Source organism: Lithobates pipiens, unplaced genomic scaffold (assembly GCF_037356315.1).
Source record: "Lithobates pipiens isolate NorthernLeopardFrog02 unplaced genomic scaffold, aLitPip1_a1.2 Scaffold_3, whole genome shotgun sequence".
NCBI lineage: Eukaryota > Metazoa > Chordata > Amphibia > Anura > Ranidae > Lithobates > Lithobates pipiens.
In genome coordinates this window covers 150,646,653-150,664,280 of record NW_027507790.1, presented here as the reverse complement: position 1 = coordinate 150,664,280, position 17,628 = coordinate 150,646,653, and the positions used below count along the sequence as shown (strand labels likewise).

The following is a 17,628-nucleotide window of genomic DNA, read 5'->3' as shown; positions in this document are numbered from 1 at the left end:
TGTCAGAAAGGATTTTTACATTTTCTTTGGCTACAAAATAAATGGAGATAAAGAATATACAAAGCCGCGCCAACCCTCCCCTACATATATAATATAAATTCAAATTAAGAAATAATAAAAACTAATACAATTAAGCAATAGACTTCAAAAAAATGTGGAGATGACCAAAAAAGCCAAAAATGGCATAAAAATAAAAAATAAAAGTAAAATGTCCAATTTGAGAAAAGTTCACAGGTGAATCCAAATAACGGACATAAGTGTTCTTAAATGACAGCACCACAGTGGTTCAACACTTTCCAAGGCGCGTGAGATACCCGTCACCATATGTTGAATGCGCTTACCAGAAAATATATGGAATGAAGCATATATAAATGATAAATGGATGACATCCAGGTTAACCTTCCTCAGCTGGGTCAGCACTCCATCTCTTAGCGGTGTTTCCAAGATAATAATCTGTTCAGTGGTCTCGATATGAAGCACTCAGAGGCCCACAGAAAAGAAAGGGACTGACATAGCGTAATAACGTAGGAACAGTTTAATGAAATAAAAGTAATGCACTTACAGGTTTGTAGATAAAATACAGCATATAGGAGCAAATGTAAAAAGCCGGCCGGCAAACAGGAGCCCGTCCTCCTCTCCTACAACGTGGTGGCGTCACTGCGTGCCTTCCCAAAATAAATGGACCAGCCCCATTTTACCTTTATGCTTAAAGGAAAGTCAGCTGAAGAACTAGGAGTACAGGCTTCTTCCAGGCCCCATCCTGTAAACAGTGCACCAAGTCTTACCATCCTAAGGCAGCTGCACCAATCCACCACTAGAAGAACCTAATGGGAAACAAACTGCTCATGTACCCCAATACAAAGTTTTGTTCTTGTTTTCATTTAAGCTCCCTGTAGCCGTGGTCAGAAGAAACGGATATAAACAAACTGCCGAGCTGAAACTCCTGTTTATCTACAAGCCATTGCAACTGACCTTTTTTTGGGTGGGCTGCAACAACAAGAAGGAATACAAATGTGTGTTGAAAATGCACTTCTTTAAAAAGATTTACTACCAACTTAAAAGGAAGGGAGTTGCTACAGATTCTGTTTTAGATAGGAATCAATAAAATCTGCATAACATCCAAAAGGAGCTTACGGAGCATACCAGCAGTACATAATGAAGTATATTTATTACTAGCTATAATAAACCGGTACATTTTATTATGTTTAAAAGTTTAAAAGGGAAACTACCAATTACAAAGAAAATTGTGCCCTGTTAATGGTCTACAGTGTAAGCATTCTCTCAAGCAAAATTTTAATTTCCAGTCAAAACTGTATACACAATTTGGGTACAGTTGATCAAATTATACACCCTATTAACACAGCCTCTTTTTCATCGTAAAATTCTTTTCAATGATTTTTCAATTATATACTTCTAAAAAGAGATCTTCTTGATGTAAGCAAACTGTATCACTGTGCATTTAGCAGATGTCAAACTTGCAATCCTATTTGACTGTCACACGAGCTGCTTTTACTTGTAGATCATTCTCTTCTGTATTATTTTTTCATAATTTGGTAAATAAAGAATAAAAAAAAAAAACACAACCTTGAAATCCTGTTGCTGGCAAGAATTTTCCAGCAACAGAAACGCTAAAATGTACAGGAAGAACCATCACCTGCATGTGTCGCTCCCTCACTGCCAAATACATTGCAGATAGTAAGTCACCAATGAGAGAAAAAGGTCTAGCTTATCGGGCTAGCAAGGGAGTGACACATCTAGCAGGCGAGTATTTCCCCCTCACTGCTGTGTCCTCCTCAGTGATCCTGCCACTGGTAATGTCTCTCCTGGGTCAGGATCAAAATTGTGACAGGGACCTTAATCTTTCCAAAAACCTGTCTCTGTTTTATATATACAGTGCCTTGCAAAAGTATTCAACACCCCCCCCCAGATTTGTAAGATTTGTACCTATTTTGTTACATTACAGCCTTTATTTCAATATTTTTTTAATCTGAATTATATCTGATGGATCAGAACACAATAGTCAAAGTTGGTGAAGTAAAATTAGAAAAATATATACCGTATATACTCGAGTATAGGTCGATCCGAATATAAGCCAAGGCCCCTAATTTACCACAAAAAAAAAATGGGAAAACGTACTGACTCGTGTATAAGCCGAGGGTGAGACATGCCTGTCCATCCCTGTGTGTCCAGCCCTGTGTGTCCTGAGCCTGTGTGTCCTGAGCCTGTGTGTCCTGAGCCTGTGTGTCCTGAGCCTGTGTGTCCTGAGCCTGTGTCCTTCTGCACATACTGCGGCCATGCCAGGATCGCCGCACCTCTTCTCGTCTGTGACAGGCGGCGGCCATTCCACTGTTCAAAAGCCGCGCCTCCGTCTGTGATAGGCGGAACACTCAATTTCCCAGCAGTCTGTGTTCCGCCTATTACAGACATCCTCTCATCCTCGTCCGTAGTATGAGGATGAGCGGATGTCCGTGATAGGCGGACCACTGACTGCTGGGAAATTGAGTGTTCCGCCTATCACAGACAGGGAGGCGCGGCTTTTGAATAGTGGAATGGCCGCCGTCTGTCTGCTCGACACGCTGATCGGGTAGACAGACGGCGGTGACTCGAGTATAAGCCGAGGGGGGCACTTTTAGCCTAAAAAAAGAGGCTGAAAATCTCGGCTTATACTCGAGTATATACGGTACATAAAACTATTTTTCAGAAATAAAAAACTGATAATTGGCATGTGCGTATGTATTCACCCCCTTTGTTATGACGCCATTAAAAAGCTCTGGCGCAACCAATTACTTTCAGAAGTCACATAATTAGAGAAATGATGTCCACCTGTGTGCAATCTAAGTGTCACATGATCTGTCATTACATATACAAACCTTTTTAAAAGGCCCCAGGGGCTGCAACACCTAAGCAAGAGGCACCACCAACCAAACACAGCCATAAAGACCAAGGAACTCTCCAAACAAGTAAGGGACAATGTTGTTGAGAAGTACAAGTCAGGGTTAGGTTATAAAAAAATCCAAATCTTTGATGATCCCTAGGAGCACCATCAAATCTATCATAAGCAAATGGAAAGAACATGGCAAAAAAGCAAACCTGACAAGAGACGGCTGCACACCAAAACTCACAGATCGGGCAAGGACACAGAGACCTAAGGTAACCCTGGAGGAGCTGCAGCGTTCCACAGCAGAGACTGGAGTATCTGTACATAGGACAACAATAAGCCGTATGCGCCATAGATTTGGGCTTTATGGCAGAATGGCCAGAAGAAAGTCCTTACTTTCAGCAAAAAACAAAATGGCATGTTTTGAGTTTGCGAAAAGGCATGTGGGAGACTCCCAAAAAGTATGGAGGAAGGTGATCTTGTCTGATGAGACTAAAACTGAACTTTTTAGCCAAAGAAAACCCTATGTCTGGCGCAAACTCAACACATCGCATCACCCAAAGAACACAATCCCCACAGTGATATTCTTGAGCAAAACCTGTACCACTCTGTGTATGTTTTGAGGCTAGGACAGAGGTTCACCTTCCAGCAGGACAACGACCCCAAACAAATTGCTAAAGCAACACTTGAGTGGTTTAAGGTGAAACATGCAAATGTATTGGACTAGTCAAAGGCCAGACCTCAATCCAATAGAAAATCTGTGGTCAGACTTAAAGCTTACTGATCACAAGCGCAAACCATCCAACTTGAAGGAGCTGGAGCAGTTTGCAAGGAGGAATGGGCAAAAATCTCAGTGGTAAGATGTGGCAAGCTCGTGGAGACTTATCCAAAGCAACTTGGAACTGCAATAGCCACAAAAGGTGACTCTACAAAGTATTGAGTTGGGGGGGGGGGGGGGGGGTGAACAGTTATGCACATTTACTTTTTCTGTTATTTTGTCCTATTTGTTGTATGCTTCACAATAAAAAAACATCTTCAAAGTTGTGGACATAGTCTGTAAATTAAAAATTAAATGATGCAAATCCTAAAACAGTCCATGAGGCAACAAAACATGACATGCCAAGGGGATGAAAATACTTTTGCAAGGTACTCTATATATATTTTTTTTATAATTATATATATATATATATATATATATATATATATATATATATATATATATATATATATATATATATATATATATATATATATATATATATATATATATATACACACATACACACACACACACATACACACACACACACATACATACATAAATACATACACACACACACACACACACACACACACACACACACAGTATCTCACAAAAGTGAGTAAACCCCTCACATTAAAATAACTCAACACAGCCATTAATGTCTAAACAACAAAAGCGAGTACATACCTAAGTGAAAATGCCCAAATTGGGCCCAATTGGCCATTTTCCCTCTCTGCTGTCATGTTGGTTGTTAGTGTTACAAGGTCTCAGGTATGAATGGGGAGCAGGTGTATTAAATTTGGTGTCGCTGCTCTCACTCTCTCATAGTGGTCACTGGAAGTTCAACATGGCACCTCAAGCCAAAGAACTGAGGATCTGAAAAAAAATTTTTTTTTGCTCTACATAAAGATGGCATATGCTATAAGAAGATTGTCAAGACCCTGAAAATGAGCTGCAGCATGATGGCCAAGACCATACAGTGGTTTAACAGGACAGGCTCCACTCAGAACAGGCCTTGCCATGGTTTACCAAAGAAGTTGAGTGCACATGCTCAGCATCATATCCAGAGGTTTTCTTTGGAAAATAGACAGATGAGTGCTGCCAGCATTGCTGCAGAGGTTGAAGGGGTGGGGGGTCAGCCTGTCAGTGCTTAAACAATACATTGCACACTGCATCAAATTGGTCTGCATGGCTGTTGTCCCAGGAGGCCTCTTCTATAGATGATGCACAAGAAAGCCTGCAAACAGTTTGCTGAAGACAAGCAGACTAAGAACATGGATTACTGGAACCATGTCCTGTGGTCTGATGAGACAGTAACGATAAATAAAGATACATTTATTTGGTTCAGATGAAGTCATGCGTGTGTGGTGGCAACCAGATGAGTACAAAGAAAAGTGTGTCTTGCCTACAGTCAAGCACGGTGGTGGAAGTGTCATGGTCTGGGGCTGCATGAGTGCTGCCTGAACTGAGAAGCTACAGTTCATTGAGGGAACCATGAATGCCAATATGTACTGTGACATACTGAAGCAGAGCATGATCCCCCTCCCTTTGGAGACTGGGCCACAGGGCAGTATTCCAACATAAAGACCAGAAACACACCTCCAAGATGACCACTGCCTTGCTAAAGAAGCTGAGAGTAAAGGTGACGGACTGGCCAAGCAGGTCTCCAGACCTAAACCCTATTGAGCAGCTGTGGGGCATCCTCAAACGGAATGTGGAGGAGTGAAATGTCTTTAAAATCCACCAGATCCGTGATGACATTATGGAGGAGTGGAAGAGCACTATAGTGGCAACCTGTGAAGCGCTGGTGAACTCCATGCCCCAGAGGGTTAAGGCAGTACTGGAAAATAATGGTGGCCACATAAAATATTGCCACTTTGGGCCCAATTTGGACATTTTCACTTAGGGGTGTACTCACTTTTGTTGCCAGCGGTTTAGACATTAATGGCTGTGTGTTGAGTTATTTTGAGGGAACAGCAAATTGACACCGTTATACAAGCTGTACACTTACTACTTTACATCAGAGCGGATTTGATTTAAATCAAGACTATTTAAATCACTAGAAAAAATGCTTGGATTTCAATCAATTTTTAAAGAGCAACTGTCATTTCTGTCCTGTAGTGGCTCCTCCTCTGACCCACTGTTGACATACAGACAGTTCCATTCACTTTAATTGGATGGCAGTGATGCAATAAAGGTGAGGGACGTGGCGGCAGCAGGTGAGTGGATACCCGTTAACAGGCACTGCCATGGTGGATCTGAAATGACAGGTTATCTTTAAAATGTAAGTACTTATTCTTGCTGGTAGTTCAAATTTTTAATATTTGCAAATAAAACAAAGGTTTCCTATTTTATAATAATAACCTGTCAGGTTAGTAAAACAGCAATATCAGAACCGATTCAATCGTACAGTTTTCAGTGTACATAGATTTGCAAATAATGGGATAAAGGAATATTCCTGAAGGTTTATCTCATGGTTAATGTGAAATTCTGAGAATGCATCAATGTAGTGCATGTTATCTCAGCTTGTAGAGCTTGGATTCATTGAATGAGTTTACGAAAAATGTAAATATTGCAGAATATACAACCTCATACTTCAAGCTACATAACTAAGCTCCATTTCATACTGAATAAACTAAAATTATAAAGGCATCTTAACCACTTTCAGACTGGACCATTTTGCTAGCTTAAGATCAGACCACTTTTTGCGATTCGGCACTGCGTCGCTTTAACTGCCAATTGCACAGTTGTGCGACGTGGCTCCCAGCAAATTTGACATCTTTTTCCCCACAAATAGATCTTTCTTTTGGTGGTATTTGATCTCCCCTGCGGTTTTTATTTTTTGCGCTATAAACAAAAATAGGGCAACAATTTTGAAAAAAAACGCATTATTCTTTACTTTTTGTTATAATAAATATCCCCCAAAAATATATAAAAAAAACATTTTTTCCCTCAGTTTAGGCCGATATGTATTCTTCTACATATTTTTGGTAAAGAAAAATTGCAATAAGCCATTGATTGGTTTGCACAAAAGTTATAGCGTTTACAAAATAGGAGATAGTTTTATGGCATTTTTATCAATTTTTTTTTTTACTAGTAATGGCGGCGATCAGTGATTTTTTATTGTGACTGCGACATTATGGCGGACACATCAGACATTTTTGGGACCATTGTCATTTATACAGCAATCTGTGCTATACAAATGCACTGATTCCTGTGTAAATGACACTGGCAGTGAAGGGGTTAACCAGGGGGTGGCAGTGCAGGGGTTAAGTGTTCCTAGGGGCGTGTTACTAACTGTGTGGGGCTGGGCTTTGTGTTAGTGAACACTGATCTCTGCTCCAATCACATGAAGCAGAGATCAGTGTCACTTGTTGCTAGGCAGAATGGGGAGATGCTGTTTACAATGGCATCTTCCCGTTCAGCCTCCCCGTGAGAAGATCACAGGTATCCCCATGGCGATAGAGTCTGCGGGACCCGCGACAGGACTCACGGGGGTTCCGACCGGCATGTGAGCGCGATGGCAGGGTGGCATATAGAAATAAACACATTTCTGCGTGATTCTGGCCAAAATGAGAAATCACAATTTTTTTTTGCTTATGCCACGTACACACGATCGGACTTTCCAGGGGGACTTAGTCCGGCGGACAATCCAACTGACTTTGCAGCTAAGGTCCGCCGGACTTTCAAGCAAATGGACTTGGCCACACATTATCACTCCAAAAGTTTGACGGATTCGAACGTGATGACATAGAATAAGGAAGTTCATAGCCAGTAGCCAATAGCTGCCCTAGCGTCGGTTTTAGTCCGTCAGACTAGTACACAAACAGATTGTCCGCAAAAAAGCCGAGTCCGGCGGCCAATTTTGAAGCAAGTCTTATTTCTAGGTCCGCCGGACTAAGTCTGCCGGAAAGTCCAATCGTGTGTACACGGCATTAGAGTAAAAATATCACGATTCTCACAACGCAAAATCTTTCACATTATCCAAAAAAATTGGGCTAACCTTACTGGTTAGTTTTTTTATTTTATTTATTTATTAAAATTTTTCAAAAAAAATTGCATTTGAAAGACCGCTGCGCAAATACAGTGTGACATAAAATATTGCAACGACCACCATTTTATTCTCTAGGTTCTCAGTTCCACTGCTAAAGAACGTTTTGATTCTTGACAGGCCGCACATTTTTTTTCTTCCTTTCTTTTGAAGGCTGTGGTTTCAGAAGAGCAGCGGGAATTCTTGAAATTCGTGAAACACTTGTCAACATCTCAACAGGGAAAAAATTGTGATAACAATTCTTGACGATTAATCTTGCAGCTCTAATATATAGCTATATCTACACAATGGTTCTGCAAAATCAGGTGCAGCTGTACATGGTAGCCAATCAGCTTCCAACTTAAGCTTGTTCAATTAAGCTTTAAACACAAAAAAAAAAAAAAAAAATCAGGGACACCAGATTTTGCACTCTCCAGTTTAACTTAACCACTTCCCACCTGCAGTATAGAAAAATGACGACGGGCGGGATGCACTCTCATTCTGGGATGATGTCACATGATGGCGCCCCGGAATGGCCACTTTTGTGCACCTGCAGGGGTTATTAGCGTGGCCACAGCGCCACCCCGATGACGTGGCTCTTTACCCATGTGATCGGCTGTGTCCAATCACAAGGAAGTTCCATTTATCGGCTCTCCTTGGCTCACACTGACACAGAGAGTAAGGCGAGGAGAGACGATCAGCAGCATCTCCTTGCAGGGGAGACATGTACAGGTAATCAGGGCACTGATCATCAGTGGCCTGATTACAGTACAGCCCCAACAGTGACACCAATCAATGCCCTTTAGTGATGCCAGTCAGTGCTGCCTTTTAGTGCCCTTTAGTCCCACCTATTAGTGCCTCCTAATCAGTGCCCTTTAGTGTCACCTCATCGGTGCAGCCTATCAGTGCCACCTTATCAGAGCACATCAGTGAAGGAGAAATATTTACAAAATTAACTGACAAAAACTAAGAAAAACTTTTTTTTTAAGCAAAAAATAAAAAACCCAGCAGTGGTTAAATACCACCAAAAGAAAGCTCTATTTGTGTGAAAAAAATTATAATTCCATTTGGGCACAGCGTTGCATGATCGTGTCCCCCATTGCAGGCTGCATAAGGCTGCAATGGGGGACAAGGCTGCAATGGTGGACAAGGCTGCATAAGACTGCAATAGTGGACAAGGCTGCAATGGTGGACAAGGCTGCAGATGACACTGATGGGCATATAAATGTAAGTTTTTTTTCCCCTTAAACTTCCCTCCTAAAAGTTTTTTTCCTTAAAATTCCCTCCTAAACTTGAGGTGCGTGTTATACGCCGATAAATACAGTAAATAAAAGTGCCAATGATAATACACTAGGCCTTTGTCCTCTTTGTTTTAGGTTTTGTTTAGTTGCAAGATTCTCCCGTTCTCAGGAGGGCAGCATCAGCTCTATGTACTGGTCCAGTCTAAGAATTGATGGCTACCACCTGCAGTTAGCAGTCGGTCTGGTTTTTATGGAATCCCTGAATGCGGAGGTGTCAAGTCAATATCTTGATTTGGCATTTCATGGTCATCCTGTCAGAAACATGTGTGAACCTGTTTAAGAATGATTGCCAATCCATCCAGAGCCCAGAGTGGAAGAATGATTAAAAAAAAAAAAAAATGGCAAAATATGAAATGTCCCACCATACACCGTCTTTTGTACTGTAAGGGCAAATAAATTCTATTAACAGATAAATGGTTAAGGTTACTGCTATACAACTACCGTATTTATCGGCTTATAACACGCACTTTTCTCCCCTTAAAATCAGGGGGAAATCATGGGTGCATGTCACGCGCCGATCCCCTGCCGATTGTGAGCTTCTTGGCGGCTTTCGGACATTCCCAGCGACTTTTAGCGGCTTTCAGCAAGCCACCGAGAGCGGCCAAAAGCCGCCGAGAACGGCCGAGCGCCGCCAAGATACACAGGACATCCTCTCTGTATCTCGGCGGTGCCATTTTTAAACGGCAAGCCTGCAACGACACGGACAAGGCTGCAATGCAAGGCTGCAAATGACTGACAAGGCTGCAAGTGACACTGATCTGCATTGATGGGCATTTAAATGTAAGTTTTTTCCTTAAACGTCGCTCCTAAACTTGGGGTGCGTGTTATACACCCATAAATACGGTATATAAAATTAGCACAGTGATACTTTTTGTTAGGGTGTTTGGTAGTGTATTGGAGTAAACTGGAATGCTTTTTGAGAGATACACAAGAGCACGTAACATAGTTCTACTTTTCAAGTAAATACTTCTCTCTCTGATAACGGTTAACTTTTCTCCCTTTATTAATTTTAACGTATCTTAACATCTATTGATATTCTGGTCAGATACAAACCCCAAGGCTTTTGACATAGTTTCAGAAACCCACACCTCTTTCTCCAGGAGCTCCCTGGAGCTGCAGCAAGGCATCCAGCATAGTGAATGGAACATCAGATGCGTGTAATGGAGAAATGTTAAGTCCGTTTTAGTCTGGCAGAATCTTATTTTTTGCGGTCCAGATAGATTTAATTATTCATCCTTATTTCTTTTTTAACACATATATTTGAAGTAGATATTACAAGATAGATCAGCATAAATGTTGGATAAGGTGTGCAAGACTTATTTAAAGATTGCTATGTGCTCTCACTGTAGAGCTCCGTGACCTCTTCAACCGCATCGCACTTCGTTTTTCCAAGTTCCGAAGCAATAATATATTCCCAAATATTCCCCTGTGTACTCATGAAACCAGACAGCAAAGAAGAGAGAAGACACTGAAAATCCAAAAGAGTGATCATAGAAAGATTTTCTTCCTCCCTTCATCCAGAATAAGGAGAGGAGCTTACACTTCAAATGAGTAATTGGATTTTCAAAACTGAAAGTGGGCTTTCTCTGCCTGCTCAGTCATGACAGGGCCACAAGGTAATGATACATCTGCCACGATGCAAGAACTTGGCATGTCTACTGTCAAGAGTTGAAATCATAAAGGAATAAACTGTCGTTAACAGCCTCTTGCTGAACACTGGAGCTGTCAGACTTATTGTTTTCCCTCTCCGGGATGGGGGCTGGTGTGGGCTTATAAAACCTGTCAGTTTTGTAAAAATAAGCTTTTAACCTCTGATTTTTTTTATCCTTTTTTTTAAATTACTTAGACATCCTTCCACAGGCCCTACTGTATAAAAGCTTATAATTTCACATACGCAATTAACAGAAATGTTCACAATGGAAAGTCAGATGTAGAAATGTAAAGCCACATAAATGGATTCCATTTGGTCCTTTACTTAAAGAACATTAAAACAAAAACAATTATAATTCTTTTACAGCTTTAACAGCATTTACATTCCAGAAGTTATACCTTTCCTTTGCTTGAATTACAAATACCAATTTTTTTATTTTTATTTTTTACACACAGAAAAATTGTATACAATTTAAATCTATGCCCCCACCCAGTAACCCAAGATTTATGGGTTACGGACCAATTTAATTCACAAGTTTTAATTAAGTTGCTTCTTAATCATGTATGAGATGATCTTCCCCCTCCTGTGGGGAACAATAAAAGCTCATACATTTCTGCCTAATGTGTGAAAGGTTACACCAGTTGTGTTAAAATTTTGGCAAGGAGGCAAGGCCAAGCACAAGTATGCCATTTATGAAATGTCAAGTGGTACTTCACTTGTACTTGGGAGTCACTTTCTCTAAGCTGCCTTGGTGGACTCTTAGAATTGTATATGAATTAGGCGACACACGATTCTTCAATATATCCGACAGGGTAAAGCCCTGTTTATTCTTAATAGGTACACAAGTAAAACAGCTTATATCACCGGTGAACAAATAAATGGTCATATTGTACCTGGGAATAATAAATTCCTAGATTTACATTTTTAATTTTAAAAATTGTTGAAATATGTTACTCCCGTCCTTTAGCAGACACAAGCTGAGCGAGGCACTAAAAGTGGACTTCTCAGTCTATTTTCAGACCAGCAATTTATATGCATTTACCCCTCAGTAACGAGTCTCCAAGGTAAATGCATTAACTTTTAGTGAATAGCCCCATGAGTATGCGTATTCATTCTTTGGTAATCAGTTCCCAGCATATTAGTGCTAAATCCTCAGGTTGCCAGTTCTCTGTGTATGTGCATTAATCTCTCAGTAGCAAATCCCCATGTGAATTGACCCCCTAAGTGGCCAGTTCCCAGTGTGTGCACATATTGACTCCTTAGTTGCCAGTCCTCTGTGCGTGTGCATTAGAGTTGCACATTTCTGGACAAAAAGAGAATCACGACTGTTTCGCTTAGAATAAAGATCACAATTCTCAGCTTAACATCATCTTTCACATTATACAAAAAAAAATTGGGCTAACTTTACAGGTAGGTTTTTTTTTTGTTTTTTTTTATTCATTGAAGTGTATTTTTTTTCCCCAAAAATGCATTTAACCTCCATTTAATTCTCTACGGTTTCTGCTTAAATTTTATATAATATATATATATAATTGGGGATTCTAAATAATTTTCTAGCAAAAAGATACGGATTTTAAACTTGTAAGCAACAAATGTCAGAAAAAGGCTAAAGCTATGTACACACGATATACGTACAAAACGTACAACGAGCAGAGAAAAATTAAGTTCAATAGCCAGTGTGGCCCTTCTGCTTGATTCTGAGCATATGTGGACTGGGGTTAGCTAATCGCTGGATCATGGGACAGGTGTGTGGCCATTTTTCAAACGTCAGCAGCTACAGTTTTGTAGCTGCTGGTTTTTCATTTTTTTCACAGGAGACTAGGCAACTGCTTTAAGAAATCAGATCTGGTTTTCCATATAAGTTTCCAGCTATCATTTCTGTAGTCCAAGCTTAAAACTTTTATTATGATTGGCTGCTATGAACAATAAGAAAAGTTGCACGTTTTCACACATCTGTGCAAAGTATGACAAATGTTGCTTTTACACTCTAATTGAATCAGACATTTTAAAGGTGCATTAGCAGTTAGATTTTTTTTAGAACAAATAAAACAGTTGTGTGTTGCGTTATTGTAACCAGGCAGTTTAACTTGTCTTATGCTTAAGATGGCCTTTTGCCTGGGAAATGACAGTAAACATATTTTGTCAGGCAGAACTGCTCTCCCGTCTCATATTTTCAACATAAACTGGAAGGTGTTCAAATAAAAGAAAACTGTTCTACATAGCAACAAATCCATCAACAGCCATGTTAATTTATGTAGCTCTGCAAAAACAAAAGAAATACCATAGCGAAGATGTTCTGGATATATATTGAACACTGCTGTAAGCCACTTACTTTCATTGCTCTTTTGATGTAAGGGATTTGTGTTCCGCTGTTTATGTCCTCGTTTATTATGAGTCTCCGTGCCCACTGTCCAGCCCTTACTACACCACTGCCGTGGATCAAAACTAACATTTTGTCTGGATTTGTCATAGCATCCTTGCTCATGAAAATAAAACTCTTTGGTTCATTTTCAGTAGCATCTATCTGAAAAAGAACAGAATAGACAAAAATACACAATGAATTTGTGAAAAACTGCAGGCATAAAATTATGGAACTTGCTTAGAATAAAACCCTTTTCTAAAGATCTTACATTCATCAAGGTCACAGGATGAATAAAAAATGTAATTACAAAAGAAACCTTGATTGGCTTTAACTTATTACAAGCTTATATCTTAATAGTCCAAATAATTTGGTACTATATTTTATGCGTTGCACATATGCACTCACTGGTATAACTCTCTGTAAATTTGAGCTTTCAGTTGCAAAATCTGTTCATGTATACCGTACCTTTACTTAAAGCTCTCTAAAAATGGCAAGCATAATAAATGTGGGTACTCGAGGTAGTATTTTCAGGAGACTTGATCTTGGGTATGCTAATAAACAGGGAAAGTTAAAGTGGTTGTATACTCAAATTTTTAACTTTTACCTACAGGAAAGCCTATAATAAGGCTTACCTGTAGGTAAAAAAAATATCTCCTAAACCTGTACGGTTTAGGAGATATTCCCCTCGGTATGCGCCGCTGCCTGCAGCGGCGCATGCGCACAAGGGGATTCTCGGCCTGAAAATCCCGCAGTGGCCGGCCGGCATCAAATCTCCCACGCGCATGCGCGGGAGTGACGATATCGCGGCTCCGGCCACTCACAGCGCCGGAGGCGCGATACCCGGAAGAAACGCAGAGGGAGCATGTCAGCTCCCTCGGCGTGGATCGGGCCAGATGTCGGGGCCTCGTTCTAAGGTAAGTATTTCATAATGAGCTAGTATGCGGTGCATACTAGCTCATTATGCCTTTTGCTTTGCAGGTTTAAAAAAAAAAAAAATTGCGGGTTTACTACCGCTTTAAGGGATAGCCCAACCCCTCTTTTAACGCTGTACTGGAAGTCACGCCTGCATGGGAGATTACAAATGGCCAAAAGGAAGGAGACAACCCTCAAACGTCTCAGCAAAGTAAAGATAGGGTTCCCACAACAATTGTGAAGATAAGAATGGTGAGCATTGTATTCATGCTGGCTTCCTATATCCCAAATCACATTATAAAAAAAGAAACAAAGGCTCTATACTTTTTATCATAGGTGTATCTTAAATGATAGAGACAGAATATCCACCAAAAATCCAGAAAATACCACGATACAAATGTTATAAACTGAGTTGCAGTTCAGTGAGTAAAACAAGTATTTGATCACCAACCAAAACATGACTTAGTACTTGGTGGAAAAACCCTTGTTGGCAAGCACAGAGGTAAGATGTTTCTTGTAGTTGGATACTAGGTTTGCACACCTATCAGGAGGGATTTTGGTCCACTCTACTTTATAGATCTTCTCTAAATCTTAAGGTGATTGTATAGAAAAAAAATGGACATCAAACGTACGTTTGCTCCTGAAAAGAGCAAACATGCATGTGAGGTCCATTCTCTGCATGGTGACTGCCCATTTTTCTTTCCATATCTCCTTGGATGCAAGTTTTTTTGACCTTCCTGGTCAACAACTGTTGCCATTATCGAGACTTCATTGATTGATCCCTGGACCCGTCTGGACCTCTGGAGCATACCTGTGGATCCGATGATCTTGATATCCATGCCCGATTGACCTGGTGTCGCTGACATCCAGGTCCACTGTTTCCGGTAAGAGTATTCAATCTCATCTTACATTGGATGTTATACATACTCAACCGACCACCCTTTCCATATGAGAACAACTATTCCACCGGTGTGTCTCTCGTCTTCTATTTGGACTGACCTACCCGAGACTTGTTCTTTCATTCATTTACTGATGGGACTTAGATTGGTGTAGATTTGAGTTGTCACCGTTTTATTATCACTGTTTTTCATTTTTTTAGCGCTACATTTCCACACCCTCTCACTAAGGGAAGAAGGTTCTCATCCAAGATTTTACAATACAATAAATGGCCCCCATCTATTGGCCACTCAAAACGACAAAGTCGGCCTCTACCTTTAGCAAAGTAACCCCAAAGATAATGTTTCCACCTCTGTGCTCGACTATAGGGATGGTGTTATTAGGGTCAGTCAGCATCTAACTACAGCACTTTCTCCCAATCCTTCTCTGAATCTCTGAATAATTTAGATGTTCATTGACAAACCTCAGGCGGGCCTGTATATGTGCCTTCTTGAGGAGGGGGACCTTGCAGGATTTCAATCCATGGTGGCGTATTGTGTTACCAATGGTTTGTTTGGTGACTGTGGTCCCAACTGCCTTGAGATCATTCACAAGCTCCTCCCATTGTAGTTCTGGGACGATCCTTCACTTTTCTCATGATCATTCTTACCCTATGTGGCAAAATCCTGCATGGAGCTCCAGACCAATTAAGCTTCCTGCTGATGGTCTTGTAGCCCATTCCAGCCTTGTGCAAATCTGATGTCCTTTAACAGCTCTTTGGTCTTGCCCATGATGGTGAGGTTGGATTGGAAGAGATTCTGTTGGCAGGTGTCTTTTATACACATAACGAGTTGTCGTTAGGAGCACCTTCTTAACCACTTGCTTACTGGGCACTTAAAACACCCTTCCTGCCCAGACCAATTTTCAGCTTTCGGTGCTCTCACAATTTGAATGACAATTACTCAGTCATGCAACACTGTACCCAAATGAATTTTTTGTCCTTTTTTTCCCCACAAATAGAGCTTTCTTTTGGTGGTATTTGATCACCTCTGGGGTTTTTATTTTTTGCGCTATAAATGAAAAAAGACCGAAAATTTTGAAAAAAAAAACGCATATTTCTTTGTTTCTGTGACAGAATTATGCAAATTATTAATTTTTCTTCATAAATTTTGGCCACAATTTATACTGCTACATATCTTTGGTAAAAAATAACCCAAATTAGTGGATATTATTTGGTCTTTGTGAAAGTTAGAGAGTCTACAAGCTGTGGTGCGAATCGCACAAAATTAATCACATCTGATGTACTGGTGGCCTATCTCGCTTCTTGTGACCTGAACAAGTCAGGAAAGTACAAATACGCCCCAAATGACCCCTTTTTGGAAAGTAGACATTCCAAGGTATTTAGTAAGAGGCATAGTGAGCTTTTTGATGTTGTCATTTTTTTCCCACAATTCTTTGCAAAATTAAGATTTTTCATTTTTTTTCTCCACAAAATTGTCATTGTAATAGGTTATTTCTCTCACGTGGCATGTGTATACCACAAATGACACCCCCCAAAAAATTCTGCTACTCCTCCTGAGTATTACAATACTACATGTGTGGGACTTTTTCACAGCCTGGCCACATAGAGAGGCCCAACATGCAGGTAGCGCCATCATGTGTTCTAGGAACATAAATTACACATCTAACTCATTGACTATTTATTACCCTTTTGAAGCACCAGGACAATGACACGTGACACTGATGACAGATGGCACTGATGATAGATGGCACTAATACGTGGCACTGATGACAGATGGCACTAATACATGGCACTGATGACACGTGGCACTAATACGTGGCACTGAAGACACGTGGCACTAATACGTGGCACTGAAGACCCGTGGCACTAACACGTGGCACTGAAGACCCGTGGCACCAATACGTGGCACTGAAGACCCGTGGCACTAATACGTGGCACTGAAGACCCGTGGCACTAATACGTGGCACCGATGACAGATGGCACTAATACGTGCCACCGATGACAGATGGCACTAAAACATGGCACAGATGACGCGTGACACTGATAACAGATGGCACTGATAAGTGGCATTGATGACACGTGACACTGACAACAGATGGCACGTGACACTGACAGGTAGCACTGATGACAAATGGCACTGATACGTGGCACTGATGACAGATGGCACTGGGGACAAATGGCACTGACAACAGGTGGCACTGGGGGCAGGTGGCACTGGGGGCGGATGGCACTGCTGGGGGAGGATGGCACTGCTGGGGGAGGATGGCACTGCTGGGGGAGGATGGCACTGCTGGGGGAGGATGGCACTTTTTTTTTTTTTACTCGAGGCAGAACGGCTGCCACTGCAGCCGTTCATCTCTCCCCTCTCACACTGTCTGCGTGAGGAGGGAGAGCGGCGCTGAGAGATGATCTCATATGTTTACATATGAGATCATCTCCCATTGGACACGCCGATCACGCTGTAAACGGCCGCTGTGATTGGCCGTTTACAGCAATCTGTGTTTGCCTGTCCCCGGGGGACACGGCAAACACAGAACTTCCAAGATGCGCGCCCGCGCGCATTGCGGAAGTAAACATCAGGACGCCCAGGGACGACCACCCGGACGAACGCGCCTGCTCTACGGCCGTCATTCGGCTATAGGGCGGGCACGAGGTGGTTAAATTGACAGGACCAATCTGTGTACCACAAGAGCACATACTGTAGCCAGTTCGTGGGAGCCAGAAATATTGTCAGTTGGTAGGGGATCAAAATACTTATTTTACTCACTGAACTGCAACTCAATTTATAACATTTGTATCATGTTTTTTTTTTGGTTGATATTCTGTCTCTATA

The 17,628-nt window shown here is 41.2% G+C and overlaps 1 protein-coding gene across 3 annotated transcripts in view; it reads right to left on the bottom strand.

The window, feature by feature from the left end:
* ARB2A (ARB2 cotranscriptional regulator A) overlaps window positions 1-17,628 on the bottom strand; it is a 793,098-nt gene that overhangs the window by 675,098 nt on the left and 100,372 nt on the right. For all 3 annotated transcript variants that reach the window (XM_077462393.1, XM_077462395.1, XM_077462394.1), the window contains exon 6: window positions 12,956-13,147. In XM_077462393.1, coding sequence (XP_077318519.1) covers window positions 12,956-13,147 — 192 coding nt within the window. The remainder of the gene's footprint in view (window positions 1-12,955; window positions 13,148-17,628) is intronic.